General features: G+C 36.2%; 3 protein-coding genes across 4 annotated transcripts; 2 read left to right on the top strand and 1 right to left on the bottom strand.

Annotated features, from left to right (window-relative positions):
- The first annotated feature begins 1,242 nt into the window (after window positions 1–1,242).
- Window positions 1,243–3,441, top strand: LOC125811165 (pentatricopeptide repeat-containing protein At5g01110-like). Its single transcript, XM_049490687.1, has one exon. It carries the CDS (start codon window positions 1,252–1,254, stop codon window positions 3,439–3,441), a length of 2,190 nt encoding a protein of 729 aa, XP_049346644.1. The 5' UTR covers window positions 1,243–1,251.
- A 1,381-nt stretch (window positions 3,442–4,822) lies between these two features.
- On the top strand, window positions 4,823–9,692 carry LOC125811194 (casparian strip membrane protein 3-like). 2 transcript variants are annotated; one of them, XR_007441900.1, is made up of 2 exons: window positions 4,823–4,856; window positions 9,331–9,436. XR_007441900.1 is itself a non-coding variant. In XM_049490720.1 (2 exons), the coding sequence occupies exons 1-2, from the start codon at window positions 8,891–8,893 to the stop codon at window positions 9,668–9,670; spliced, it is 540 nt and encodes a 179-aa protein (XP_049346677.1). In that variant the 3' UTR covers window positions 9,671–9,692. The 2 variants fall into 2 exon arrangements, 1 of the variants encoding a protein (XP_049346677.1); XM_049490720.1 differs by lacking the exon at window positions 4,823–4,856 and adding an exon at window positions 8,891–9,090 and having other exon boundaries at window positions 9,331–9,692.
- Window positions 9,693–9,979: 287 nt separating this feature from the next.
- LOC125811164 (pentatricopeptide repeat-containing protein At5g15300) lies at window positions 9,980–11,880 on the bottom strand. Its single transcript, XM_049490686.1, has one exon. The coding sequence runs from the start codon at window positions 11,872–11,874 to the stop codon at window positions 10,255–10,257; it is 1,620 nt and encodes a 539-aa protein (XP_049346643.1). The 5' UTR covers window positions 11,875–11,880; the 3' UTR covers window positions 9,980–10,254.
- Between the last annotated feature and the right edge of the window lie 1,030 nt (window positions 11,881–12,910).

Below are 12,910 nucleotides of genomic sequence, written 5' to 3'. Positions count from 1 at the left end.
TACAACAACTTCGAAGTAGATAATCAAAGATAACAAACGGAGACCTTCACATAATACTCTATGATTTGCACATAAGAATTTGATAAATAAATTTTAAGAATAAACAAAACAGAGGGTATATGTATTAATTCTAATTTTTACCTTTTGAATGTTTGACAAATATTGTTTAGGTATAATTAGAGTTACTTCAATAACTCAATATTTGCATATAACCTTGTGTTCTTCTCGCAATCAAAATCCTCACTCGACCTTTTCGTCTTGTAAAATCATCTCCAAAGAGTAAGGTATTTCTGCTTTGAATTTATCAAGAACTATCCACAATCGAATAACACGAACTTTCAAGTTCCAATGCATTGATTTGGATGTAATTTTTGAGATTGTGTTAAATTGGAAAGCCACTTATTGTTGAATATAGGAGAATAATGTAAAGTTATTACTGAAAATATCTATATATAGTACGTGACTTTCAAGATGCAGTGAAAAGTGTAGTTATAAATTCCTTGTTTAGTGGATGGTTATTGAGAAGTTATCTTAAGGAGTTATAGAACTGCCTTATTTGTGTTTATCTGTAAAAATATATTTATTTTTTGATATAAAATTTAAATACAAAATACTGATATATTTAGACTCCTGCGTAAAATATATACTCATTTATAATAAATGAGTATATTAAAAATGATAAAATTGTGAATCCAATATCTATAAAAATATATTTATTTTTTGATATAAATTTTAAATACAAAATACTGATATATTTAGACTCCTTACGTAAAATATATACTCATTTATAATAAATGGGTATATTAAAAATGATAAAATTGTGAATCCAATTTTCCTTGATTAAATGATTTGTAAAAAATGATTATTTAAAATTATATGTAGTTACGTATAAGTAAATGGGTCTAAATCTAAAATATCTAAAAGCTAAAATACTAAAAAATTATGGTATTGTAACTATCGTACAATTACATAGGATCTAATTGTAATTATTGATATGTTTCAATATTTATTTAAATAATTATTTATTATTGATTATTTAATATTTAAAATTCAAAAAATTGTGGTAATGACATGTGTCATTTTTTCTTCTCCTTTTATATATAGATAGAAGATTATTTGTTAATCCAATTGAGTATTTTTTTGCTTTAATTAATTCCTATCCTTCAAAAAAAATTTCTCTTTCTCCGAATCCTAAACCGCCTCTGTTAATATAGTTCCAGACTTTGGCAGTCCCAAAAAAAACAATTTTCCATGGAAGCAGCACGACGCATATGTCTTCCCAAATCCACCATTAGAGGCACAGTAACTTGTGCTTCACTTGTAAACACGACCCACTTAGAAAATTCCCCAAAATGGCCCATTTCTGAACCACAACACTTTGCTAATGGCTCTTCAACCCCACCATCTGATGACACATTTTTAGTCCAGAAAATCTTGTGGAACCTTAAACAAGGTAAGCCAATAACCAATTCTTTACATGGTTTTAATCCGTCTACTTTTCTTGAAATTCTTGGTAATTGTCGTGATAATTTGCATTTAGCACAGACATTCATTAACTTGGTTTCTGTAAATTGTCCTAATTTTAAACATTGCTCGAGGTCATTGAGAGCTATTGTACATGTATTGATTAGGTCTAAGAGGGTAGCTGATGCACAGGGTTTTATCTTAAGGATGATTAGAAGAAGTGGAGTTTCAAGAATTGAGATTGTGGAATCTTTGGTGTCAACTTATGGGGTATGCGGGTCTAATCCATATGCTTTTGATTTGCTGATTAGGACTTACGTACAAGCTAGGAAGATTAGGGAGGCTGTAGAAGTATTTAGGTTGTTGCAAAGGAGGAATCTTTGTGTTCCGATAAATGCGTGTAATGGTCTTCTAGGAGGGCTTGTGAAGATTGGTTGGGTTGACTTGGCATGGGAAGTGTATGGTGAGATGACAGGGAGTAGCATTCAGCCAAATGTGTATACCCTCAATATAATGGTGAATGCTTTGTGTAAAGATGGGAAAATTGAAAGCGTGAATCCGTTTATTGAAGAAATGGAAAAGAAGGGAATTTTTCCGGATATGGTGACTTACAATACTTTGATAAATGCATATTGTCACGAGGGGCTTCTTGAAGAAGCCTATGAAGTGATAAACATTATGAAAGCTACGGGGTTAAGACCTTGTCTTTTAACTTATAATTCTATTCTCAATGGTTTGTGTAAGAATGGACAATACGGGAGAGCAAGGGAACTTTTGGTTGAGATGGAAGAGAGTGGACTGTCCCCTGATACTGCTAGTTATAATGCACTGCTTGCTGAGTGCTGTAAAACAGGTAATGTGCTGGAAGCAGAATCTGTTTTCAAAGAAATGTCGTGTCGAGCTATCATCCCTGATTTGGTTAGTTATAGTTCTCTTATTGGATTGTTTTCAAGAACTGGTTGTCTCGACCGCTCATTGGCATACTATGAGCATATGAAACACAAGGGTCTTAAACCAGATAATGTAGTCTACACAATTCTCATTGGTGGGTTTTGTAGAAATGGTTCTATGAAGGAGGCTATGAAGATGCGTGATGAAATGCTGGAGCAGAGTTTAGTTATGGATGTGGTGACTTACAATACTATATTGAATGGGTTATGCAAAGGAAAGATGCTTCATGAAGCTGATGAGCTTTTCAATGAGATGTTGGAAAGAGATGTAAATCCTGATTTTTACACTCTAACCACGCTTATCAATGGTTATTGCAAGTGTGGTAACATGGACAAAGCACAGACCCTGTTTGAAGCCATGCTACTGAGAAACCTCAAGCCTGATGTTGTGACGTATAACAGCTTGATTGATGGATTTTGTAAGGTTGGTGATATGGAAAAAGCTTTCAGTTTAAGGGATGAGATGATATCTGTAAACATTTCTCCTAATTATATTACTTATAGTATTCTCATAAATGGCTTTTGTAATAAGGGTCGTGTATCTGATGCATTAAGACTATGGGATGATATGATTATCCTAGGTATCAAACCTACTATTGTGACTTGCAACTCTATTATCAAGGGATATTGCAGGTCTGGTGATGCTTCAAGGGCAGCTAAGTTTCGGAACAAGATGCAGTCCCAAGGATTATTTCCTGATTCAATTACGTACAATACTCTTCTTGATGGGTTTATAAGAGAGGAGAATATGGATAAAGCCTTAGATTTGGTTAATGAAATGGGAAATCAAGGTCTGTCACCTGATGTTATTAGCTATAATACCATGCTGGATGGTTTCTGTAAATTTGGTAGAATGCAGGAAGCCAACATGCTGTATAGGAAAATGGTTGAGAGGGGTATTAACCCAGACAGATCCACATATACATTATTGATAAATGGACATGTCTCTCAGGATAACTTGAAGGAGGCTTTTCATTTCCATGATGAAATGCTGCTGAGGGGTTTCATTCCTGATGACAAATTTTAACTGACCATCAATTTCTACCATTTCACGAGTTCTGCTTTTTGCAGTTTCAGTGGGTAAGCCCTCTTCTAAATTTGATATTTTGACACTAGGGAATTGTTAGCTAATGTGAAATATGCTTTGAGGAGAAGTATGGAGAAATCACTTGCTGGAGCAGATACTTATGGGTGCTCAACTGGACATCTGCTCTCTAACTATGTATTAGTGAGATATTATCCTTGACACAGAGCGGTGCTTCATTTTCAGACCCCCCATTTGTTGCCATCTGTCTTGCTTGATTGGTTAAAGAGAGAACTAGTGAGGGCCGGAATGGAATAACATATGTAGTGTTGAATCCAATCTGAAGCTCTTTCGAACAAGAGAGGAATGAGTGACCACAAGCTCCGCTTAAGCGCAGTGCTAGGCGAGGTTTGGAACCCTACCATCTATTCTCTATGCATCTCAATTGCTTCACACCTCTGCTTGGAAACCTCCATACAACACCCCTTGTTTCGTTCTAGCCCTATTCTATTACCAGACATAATTGGGAGAAGCTCATCCGAAACTAGAGCTAGAAATGCTTGATTTCGTTTCGTTCCCGCGCTCTAAGGAACTGTCTGTTAGTGAGACATTATCCAGACACAGAGTGGTGCTTCATTTTCAGAAATGTGCTTTTGGCTGTGGTGACAAACTTAAGAGGGCCCTTTTGATAGAGCTGTGATTAAGATTGAATATGCAGAAGTTCCTCTTTCATCTGCGAGTTTGATAGTTCACCTTGTGGACTCACAATTTGTCAAAGAGCATAGTATGTACTAAGTTTTGACCTTAGATTCTTGGTTTCCCTCTTGTTGCCACTTCCTGGTGATGTTATTGTCATTTTAGATATCAAATATATTATGAACACTACAAATCAATATATTGCCCACATAGGTTACAACTTTTGCAAGCAATACATAATGTTACAACTAGCCAATGACTCTCTTATATTGGATTTTGTGTATGGTATGGTGTCTAAACATATGTTGCTTGGAATCTTCAAAAATGTCATTGCGTGCATATGGGTTCCTCCAAAATTAGTGCATTTTTTGAGGATCCGACAGGGGTGCAACAATATTTTTGGATTGTCCGAGCAACATAGGTCCAAACCATGTTAGGACAATATTCTTGTGTTGCATTGTTGAAGGGGGTAGTTTCCATGGTTTCTGTGAGGTTTCCCTATCGTTATGTAATGGTATTAAAATGCTTTACTCAGTGACATACTATTTTTTTCTTTTTATTGTTGTTTCCTTGTGCTTCCGAGTTATGTTGTCTTTGTGGAAAGCTGAAAATTTAAACCAAATGCTTTTGCTTCAGGGGCGATGATGGTGTGACAAGTGAATCAGAAAAGTTATCCAAGTCTGTCTGTTGTCTGTTGTCTGCTGTGAACTTTGACTTCCAAGGTATGTTGATGACACATGGGCTGGGCTGCCGTTACTTTCTCATGATTTGCTGGTTGATCGTTATGTTCATGATTACATGTTTCATCAGTGAACATGAAATGCTAGTAGTAGTTCTCAGAAGCGAAGAAGGCAATATTTCAGATAGATAGTAATAAAAGCCTTGGACCAGATGGATTTGGAAGTGGATTTTATAAATCAGCTTGGCCTATTGTGGGAGAAGATGTTACAAATGCAGTGCTAGAATTTTTCCAGAACAGCAAGATTCTGAGGCAGATTAACTCAACTAGTATTGCACTTATTCCCAAGATTGATAAGCCTGAATTTGCCAGTCAATTCAGACCTATCTCTTGTTGTAATGTCATTTACAAGTGCATATCAAAATTAATTTGTAGTAGGCTGAAATCAGCTATTAGTCTTATAGTAGCAGAGAACCAATCAGCTTTTGTCCAAGGAAGATCAATGATGCATAATGTACTCATTGCCATGATATCTTAAGACATTACAATCGGAAGAACGCATCTCTTAGATGTCTTATGAAGATAGACTTGAAGAAAGCATATGATATGGTTAGCTGGGAATTCCTGGAGGAAGTACTTAATCATTTTGGGTTTCCTGGACAGTTTGTAAAGTGGATTATGTTGGGAGTAACAATCACCATGTTCTCAGTCAAAGTAAATGGGGGAAGCCATGGGTTTTTTGCAGGTAGAAGAGGATTGAGGCAAGGAGATCCAATATCTCCTTTGTTGTTTGTACTTGTGATGGAGTACTTGTCTAGAACACTACATACAATGAGTCAATTGCCAGACTTCAAGTACCACCCAATGTGCAAGAAACTGAAACTTACACACCTTATATTTGCTGATGATCTGATGATTTTTTGCCAAGGAAATGTGGACTCAGTGAATAGAGTGATGGAAGCATTAGCTCACTTCTATACTGCTACTGGTTTGGAGGCCAACTTGGAGAAATCTAATGTGTACCTAGCTGGGGTAGATGAGAGTGTCAGAATTCAAATCCTAGCCAAAACTGGATTTTCAGAGGGTGTGTTTCCAATTAAATACCTAGGACTCCCCTTGTCACCTAAGAAATAGAAGAAGATTGAGTGTTGGTTCCTGATAGACAAGATTACTCACAGAATAAAAGTAACATACTCTAAACAACTTTCATATGCATGGAGATTGCAAGTAATTAATGCAGTACTGTTCTCAATTCATAGTTTTTGGGGAGCAGTATTCATCCTTCCCCAGAGTATTCTCAAGAAAGTGGATCAGATATGCAGAGATTTCCTATGGGGAAGCAGTGTTGATAAGAAGAAGGTAGCATTGGTTGCATGGGATAAAGTGTGTCTTCCAAAAATACAAGGTGTTTTGAATATTAAAGGTTGTAGCAATTGGAATAAGGCATCTGTGGGCCAATTATTGTGGCAAATTATAGTTAACAAAGAGTCATTGTGGGTTAAATGGGTTCACAACATATATATGAAGAATGACACTTCAATATGGACTCATAAAACTCCTATTGACTGTAGCTGGTATTGGAGGAAAATTAATGCACTCAAAGAGCACATGCAGGGCTGGTACAATCACAGAAGATATATGCTGACTCAAACTGGTAAGTATTCTATTACCAAGAGCTATTAAGCACTCATGGGTCCTAAGCCTAGATGGAATATTGCTGAACTAATCTAGACGTCAATGGCTATACCAAAGCATAGATTCATGACATGGTTAGCAGTTCAAGGAAGATTACTCACATAGGAAAGAAAGTTGAGACTGCAGATTCAGGTGGAGGATACTGCATGTTGTTTATGTGAGGAAAAAGTAATGGAGACTAATGTTCATCTCTTAAAGATTGCAAATGGACATCAGCTGTGTGGCAAGCTATGCACCAATGGACAGAAGTACCAGTGCATAATATTGGTATTGTACATGTCCTGGATAACATAAAAGGGAATCGTTGGAAGCAATTCAAAAAAGAGATCATGGCAGCTATCTGCGGAGCAATCATATACCACACTTGGCGTGCTAGGAATTGGAGGAGATTTAGAGACATATGTGTACATACGGAAGAGGCAGTAACACAGATAAAGAAGGAAATCAGTGAAAGATTACACTTACTTAGTAGTTCTAAGAGAGCAAATAAATGTAGACACTCTATTCAGCATTTGTTATGTATCTAGGTGTTTTGTTTTGTTAGAAGCCTATTCTTTGTTTCAGAAATAGGTGCTCTTTTATTTGTATCTGTTCTTTGGTGGTTATGGTAATATTTTACAGTTGTTACCAAAAAGAAAAAAAAGTGTATCAAAGCTCTAGTTGCTCGTGTTATCAAACTAAATGAGCTTCCAAGTCCTACTCAATTAACCATAAAACTACAACCCTTGACTATATTTATGTCGGGGGCATTTCGGAGAAGTGATCATGAAATGATCAGACTTCAAGATCTGTTTCGTAGATAGATTGAGGACATTAGCTTTGCCTGAGTTAGAAACCCCAGGTTACAGATGTTGGGACAACTTTTCTCTCATTGAGTTACGGTGGAGACTTATGCAATATATGGATAGATGAAGACAAAGAGTTAATTATGCAATTAATTTTTGGGTAAAATAGGGTGGCAAAAGGTGGTCGAAGGTTCAAGCCCCACACCATGCAAAAGGAAGCCAGGTATTTAAGTGGAGAAGGATAGAGGGGGGGCCATTATCCATTGAGTTTAGAAGGCTATGATTGATCCGGGCGGATCACACGGATTTCTCGGTAATCATTTTTTGGGTTAGTGCATCCATTTTATTTATATTTTTGGTGTCAGTATGCTATTACAATGAATGTCTCTCTTAAAATTGTCATTTTTTTTAATTGAGTTCTTTTCAAAGTCTCTGTCATTTCTTTTTTACTAAGTATTATTTGTATTTCAATTTGACCATTTGTTCCTTGCTTTTTAATATTTTTTTAAAATTATTTTACAAGAAAATAGGATGCAAATCATAAAAAGAAAGTAAAAAAAAGTGGAAATCACAAAAGAGGACATACGTGGGGGTTCAAAATACAATGGACTCAGATTGTATCTAGTCTAGCAGTTGAAGGACTTCGATGGCTGTTAACCTGTTGTAGCCAATGTAGCTTTGACATGATTAAACTTTCAGGAGTATTTACTTAATTTGTTTTCCAAATTAGATGTAGGTACAATCTCACTTCAAGTCCTTTGCAAGTTTAGCACCTAACGTATTTTGACTATTGAACACATAGTCAAAAGCTCTTATGACTATTTCTGGTTACCTTTTTTTAAAAATTTAAATACGATGCTACATTATATTGTCACACGGAAATTGACTCTTTTCTTGGTGCTTATTCATCTGCTAATATACCCAATGCTTTTTCTCCTAATTATTCAATTTGCTCTCCTACACTACTGAATTAAAATGTAAAACTATTAGCACCCAAAAGTGTGGCTTAGTAGGCAATGACGTAGATTGAGTACCATAACATCTCAAGTTCAATTCCTGGAAAAAAACACTAGGTGATTTCTTCGTTCTCGCTTACCTATCTTAATTTTCCCAATATCTAGGAAAACATAAATGCAAGCAAGAGGAGTTGATGAAGTTAATTAAGTATTATCCATTGATTTCATAAAGTGGACAAGTATTGTTGAATGGAGGGAGTAATAATTAACACCTTAATAGTTGCAACTCTACTCTTTATTAATGCTTATTTCAAGTGCCAAAACCATGGAATTAAAAAAAAATGTTTAAAAAGACCTAGCATATTGGCTTTAACTTAATTAATAACAGTAATGTATAGTTACCTACCAATGGGACGAATTAAATAAGTAGGATTTTCAAAACCAACCATTCCACTTATTGACTTACGTTATGCTTTATAGTGGATTCTTGATTGTACAGTTTGAAATTAACAGAATTTTTTCCTAGTATAAATAGCATGTTAGTATTGCTCTAAGTGTACCACAACAAAAATTCATAAAAACATCGAAATTAATTCGAAACTGTTGAAGAGTATATAGCAAAGTAATAAATCAAGGAGAAAATGGGTGGCAGTGAAGCTGGAGATGATTCAAAGCCAAAGGGGAACAGAGGAATTTCTTTTCTTGATTTTATTATGAGAATTGTTGCCATTTTAGGTACCTTAGGAAGTGCAATTGCCATGGGAACAACTAATGAAACCCTTCCCTCCTTCGAACAGTTCATTAGGTTTAAGGCTGAGTACAAGGACCTTCCTACTTTCACGTAAGATAATACACTATTACTACTATATTTTTGTTTGCGATATAATTCATACACTGAATGTATAAATATATTACTTATTACTGTACTTTAGCATGTTATAGCAGGTTGTTTGTCTTACTTTTCAGGTAACTAGTTTAACACTTATTAGATGTTATCTATGTTAGTGTAAAGATAGCAAGTAGTATATTACAATTTTAATTTTTAACCAGGTTACTCATTATTGTTTATGAAAATTCACAGGTTCTTTGTGGTAGCTAATGGCATAGTTAGCGCGTACCTCGCTGTATCTCTTGTCCTATCCATCTTGCACATTGTGATGAGTGGTGCAAGAATAACAAGGGTGGTGTTGATCTTCTTTGATACGGTGATGATGGCATTTTTAACATCTGGAGCATCAGCAGCAGCAGCCATTGTGTATTTGGCACACAAGGGAAATGCTCGTGCTAATTGGATTGCTATTTGCCAGCAGTACAACTCTTTCTGCGATCGTGCATCTGGCTCTTTGGTTGGATCCTTCATTGGAGTTCTTGTGTTTTTGCTGCTCATCATATTGTCTGCTCTGGCTCTTTCAAGAAACTGATTATTGATCACTTCCTGCGCCAAGAAAGGACGCGCGATTTCATCATTTGATATTGTGTTTTATTCCAAGAAATTTTTGAATGATTCTTGTCATTTATTCCTTCAAGATGTTATTAAATCTGTTTGTTTTAGTGATTCTTCCTCTCAATCAATAAAATTGATGTTGCATTTGTTCTGTTATTACTTGACAATTGTCTTCCTGCTGAAAATCAACTAGTACATCAAATTTCTGTATAAAGCTTAGCTATAAATTTTATTTGGAGCTGAAACTTACAAGTCCTAAAATACCTGACACAGCACTAGCCAAATATAAATTAATGTTGTATGCACTAACGAAGACTACAACAAAATGTCTAAATGAGGCATACAATGACCACAAATCCTCAATGAACTGCTGATAGAAACAATCCAAAATGCAATTTGCACGTCTAATGAACTACAGTGGTTTATGATGTGAATAGACGGAAGAGTTGGATCAAAGATGTCGTCTTTGTACCCTCCCACAAAGGATGGACCTTCACGCGTACCAAGTTTGGCATTAAGCTTAGTTGCTCCCTTCTCCGCTTGTGCCTGCTATCTCTATTCTCAAGAGTGTTTACGCTTGGAATTAAAACAAAAATTCTTGAGATCATAATCATCAGCCTCAATTAAAGTACAACCAGGTTCTTTCCAAACCCCATTGTCATCCATCAACTTCCTCACCCTTTCAACACCATCCCATTCATCCCTCGACGCATAGATATTAGACAGCAAGACATAGTCCCCACTGTCTTCCCTTCCCAATTTAAGCAACTGCTCATTAGCATACCTTCCCAGCTCGACATTGGAATGAACTTTACAAGCTCCTAGCAGTGTTCTCCATATAATAGCATTAGGTTTAATCTCCATCGTGTTTATGAATTCAAACGCTTCATTCAATAGTCCTGCACGTGCTAGCATATCCACCATACAGCCATAGTGCCTTATGTTTGTCTCAATATTGTAGTCAGTTCTCATCATGCTGAAATATTCTCGGCCATCATCAACTTTACCAGCGTGACTACAAGCAACCAATACACCAACAAAAGTAATTTCATTAGGGATATACTTCATTCTCCTCATATCTTCAAAAAGAGAGATACATTCTTCAGAATGACCATGGAAAGCTAATCCTAATATAATTATGTTCCAAGACGACACGTCCTTCTCTCTCATGCCTTGAAACACTTCAAGTGCCTTCCTAATGTTGCCACACCTAGCATACATGTCTACAAGTGCATTACCAAGAAATACGCTTAACTCGCCTGCACCCATATCAATAATTGATCGATGTATCTGCTCGCCAACATCCAAGAATGCTGAATCAGTGCAAGCGGATAAAAGGTGCAACATGGTGACTTCATCAGGGTATTCCCCTGCACCTCTCATCTCTTCGTACATCTTCAAAGCCTTCTCATTTTCTCCACAAAGCACATATCCAGAAATCATGGCATTCCAAGTCACAACATCCCTCTTTGGCACAATATCAAACATCTCCCTCGCATTCTCCATCTTCCCTTGCTTCACATACCCAGTGATCATTACATTCCAAGAAACCAAGTCTTTAACCGGCATATCATCAAAAAGCCTCCTCGCCGCATCCAATTCGCCTCTTCTCGCATATCCAGCCGTCAAAGCAGACCAAGCAACAACGTCCCTCTTAGCAGAACCATCAAAAAGTTGGCCTGCAATTCTTATATCTCCAACATTAGCGTGAAAATATATAAGGGTATTCCTCGCAAATTTATTAGATTCAAACCCATGTTTCACAATTTTCCCATGTACAGTAAGGCCAGAAACAAGCCAAGAAAGCTTGGTACATGCCTTGAGTAGAAACGGAAAAGTATAACTATCCGGACGTATGGAACGTTTTTCCATCTGGGTATAAACGGAAACAGCAAGAGAAGGCCTGTGACTCTGAGCTGAGCCTCTAAGTATGGTGTTCCACATGAAGAGATCTGGTTGAGTAATTTGAGCAAACAGCTTGTGGGCATAGTGAATAGATGCTGAGAAAGTAACAGCAGAAGCATATATGAGCTCCCTGAGAGCAATGCGATTGGAGTTGAAGCCATTGATGATCATCAAAGCATGAATTTGCTTTAGGGATTGAAGATCTTTGCATTGGCTCCATAGTGATGATTGTCGGTGAAGATTTAAACTCCTGCTTGCTATTGTCTTTTTGATCATTTATCTTCCACAGTCCCATCCATAGATGTGCTTCTACGGATTCATCAACTAATATTGGGCCTGGCCTGTTGTTTCTCATGGGCTTTATCTTTATTTTAGGTTCAGATGTTCACTACAAGGATCTTTTGCTTGAAGATTGGCCCACTACTCCTGCCATTTCAATTATGAGGAACTTTCACATATAGCCACTCAAAAATGGCTTAATTACTCTCCATAGCTATAGTTTGATAATTACAATTCGTAGCTACATGTTATAGGGAGGAGAGAGGCGAGCAAAACTAGGAGAGAGAGGGCAAAGAGTGGGAGAAAGGTGAATTGTATATGTATGTCGGTTAGATAATTGTATATTATGCATATGTATTTGTATATATGGCAAGCGAGATTGGGAGAGGAAGGAGAGAGGCGAGCGAGATTGGGAGAGGGAGGAGAGAGGCAAGAGAGAGAGGGCAGAGAGTGGGAGAAAGGTGAATTGTATATGTATATCGGTTAGATAATTGTATATTATACATATGTATTTGTATATTCTGGTGAATTATACATATACAAACGTGGCTAATTATACAAACTCGAAGTAAACCCACGTAATTAATGTATAATGTTAGTCGCGAGTGGTAATTATAGCAAACTATAGCTATGATGAGTAATTCAGTAGTATAAGTTTGCTTAACTGCGTAATTTTCCCTTCAATTATTTGTCTTTTTTAAAAAATAAAATTGTTTAAGTATGTTACATAGAATTTGTTTTTCTTGACGATTCTTAGTTCTAATTTATCATATGATATGTTTATAACTACAAGATTAAAGGACATTCTAATGAACATATCTTTAGTTTAAATTACAAAATTCAAAAGTTTTTTTTATTTTTTTAAATTATGAGTTAAGTAAAAATCAGACAAACAAATTGAAACGAAAGGAATTTTAATTTTATAGCATAATTTGCACCAGTTATGTCAACTTTCTATGTAACAGACTGCCATTGTGCACTTGCCCGGAAATTTCACCATATGTCAATATTTTCTGCAAAACTAACATGATTG

The sequence above is a fragment of the Solanum verrucosum genome, unplaced genomic scaffold (genome assembly GCF_900185275.1).
Source record: "Solanum verrucosum unplaced genomic scaffold, falcon-dt-bn FXZP01000032.1, whole genome shotgun sequence".
Taxonomy (NCBI): Eukaryota; Viridiplantae; Streptophyta; class Magnoliopsida; order Solanales; family Solanaceae; genus Solanum; species Solanum verrucosum.
Note: the sequence above shows the minus strand (reverse complement) of the source record. Positions and strands in the feature narration are given on the sequence as shown.

Excerpts from the sequence above, each read along its gene's own strand:
- LOC125811165 (XM_049490687.1), top strand. The coding sequence starts at position 1,252 with ATGGAAGCAGCACGACGCATATGTCTTCCCAAATCCACCATTAGAGGC.
- LOC125811194 (XM_049490720.1), top strand. The coding sequence starts at position 8,891 with ATGGGTGGCAGTGAAGCTGGAGATGATTCAAAGCCAAAGGGGAACAGA. Across the intron at positions 9,091-9,330 it reads AAGGACCTTCCTACTTTCAC|GTTCTTTGTGGTAGCTAATG; the intron begins GTAAGATAATAC and ends GAAAATTCACAG.
- LOC125811164 (XM_049490686.1), bottom strand. The coding sequence starts at position 11,874 with ATGATCAAAAAGACAATAGCAAGCAGGAGTTTAAATCTTCACCGACAA.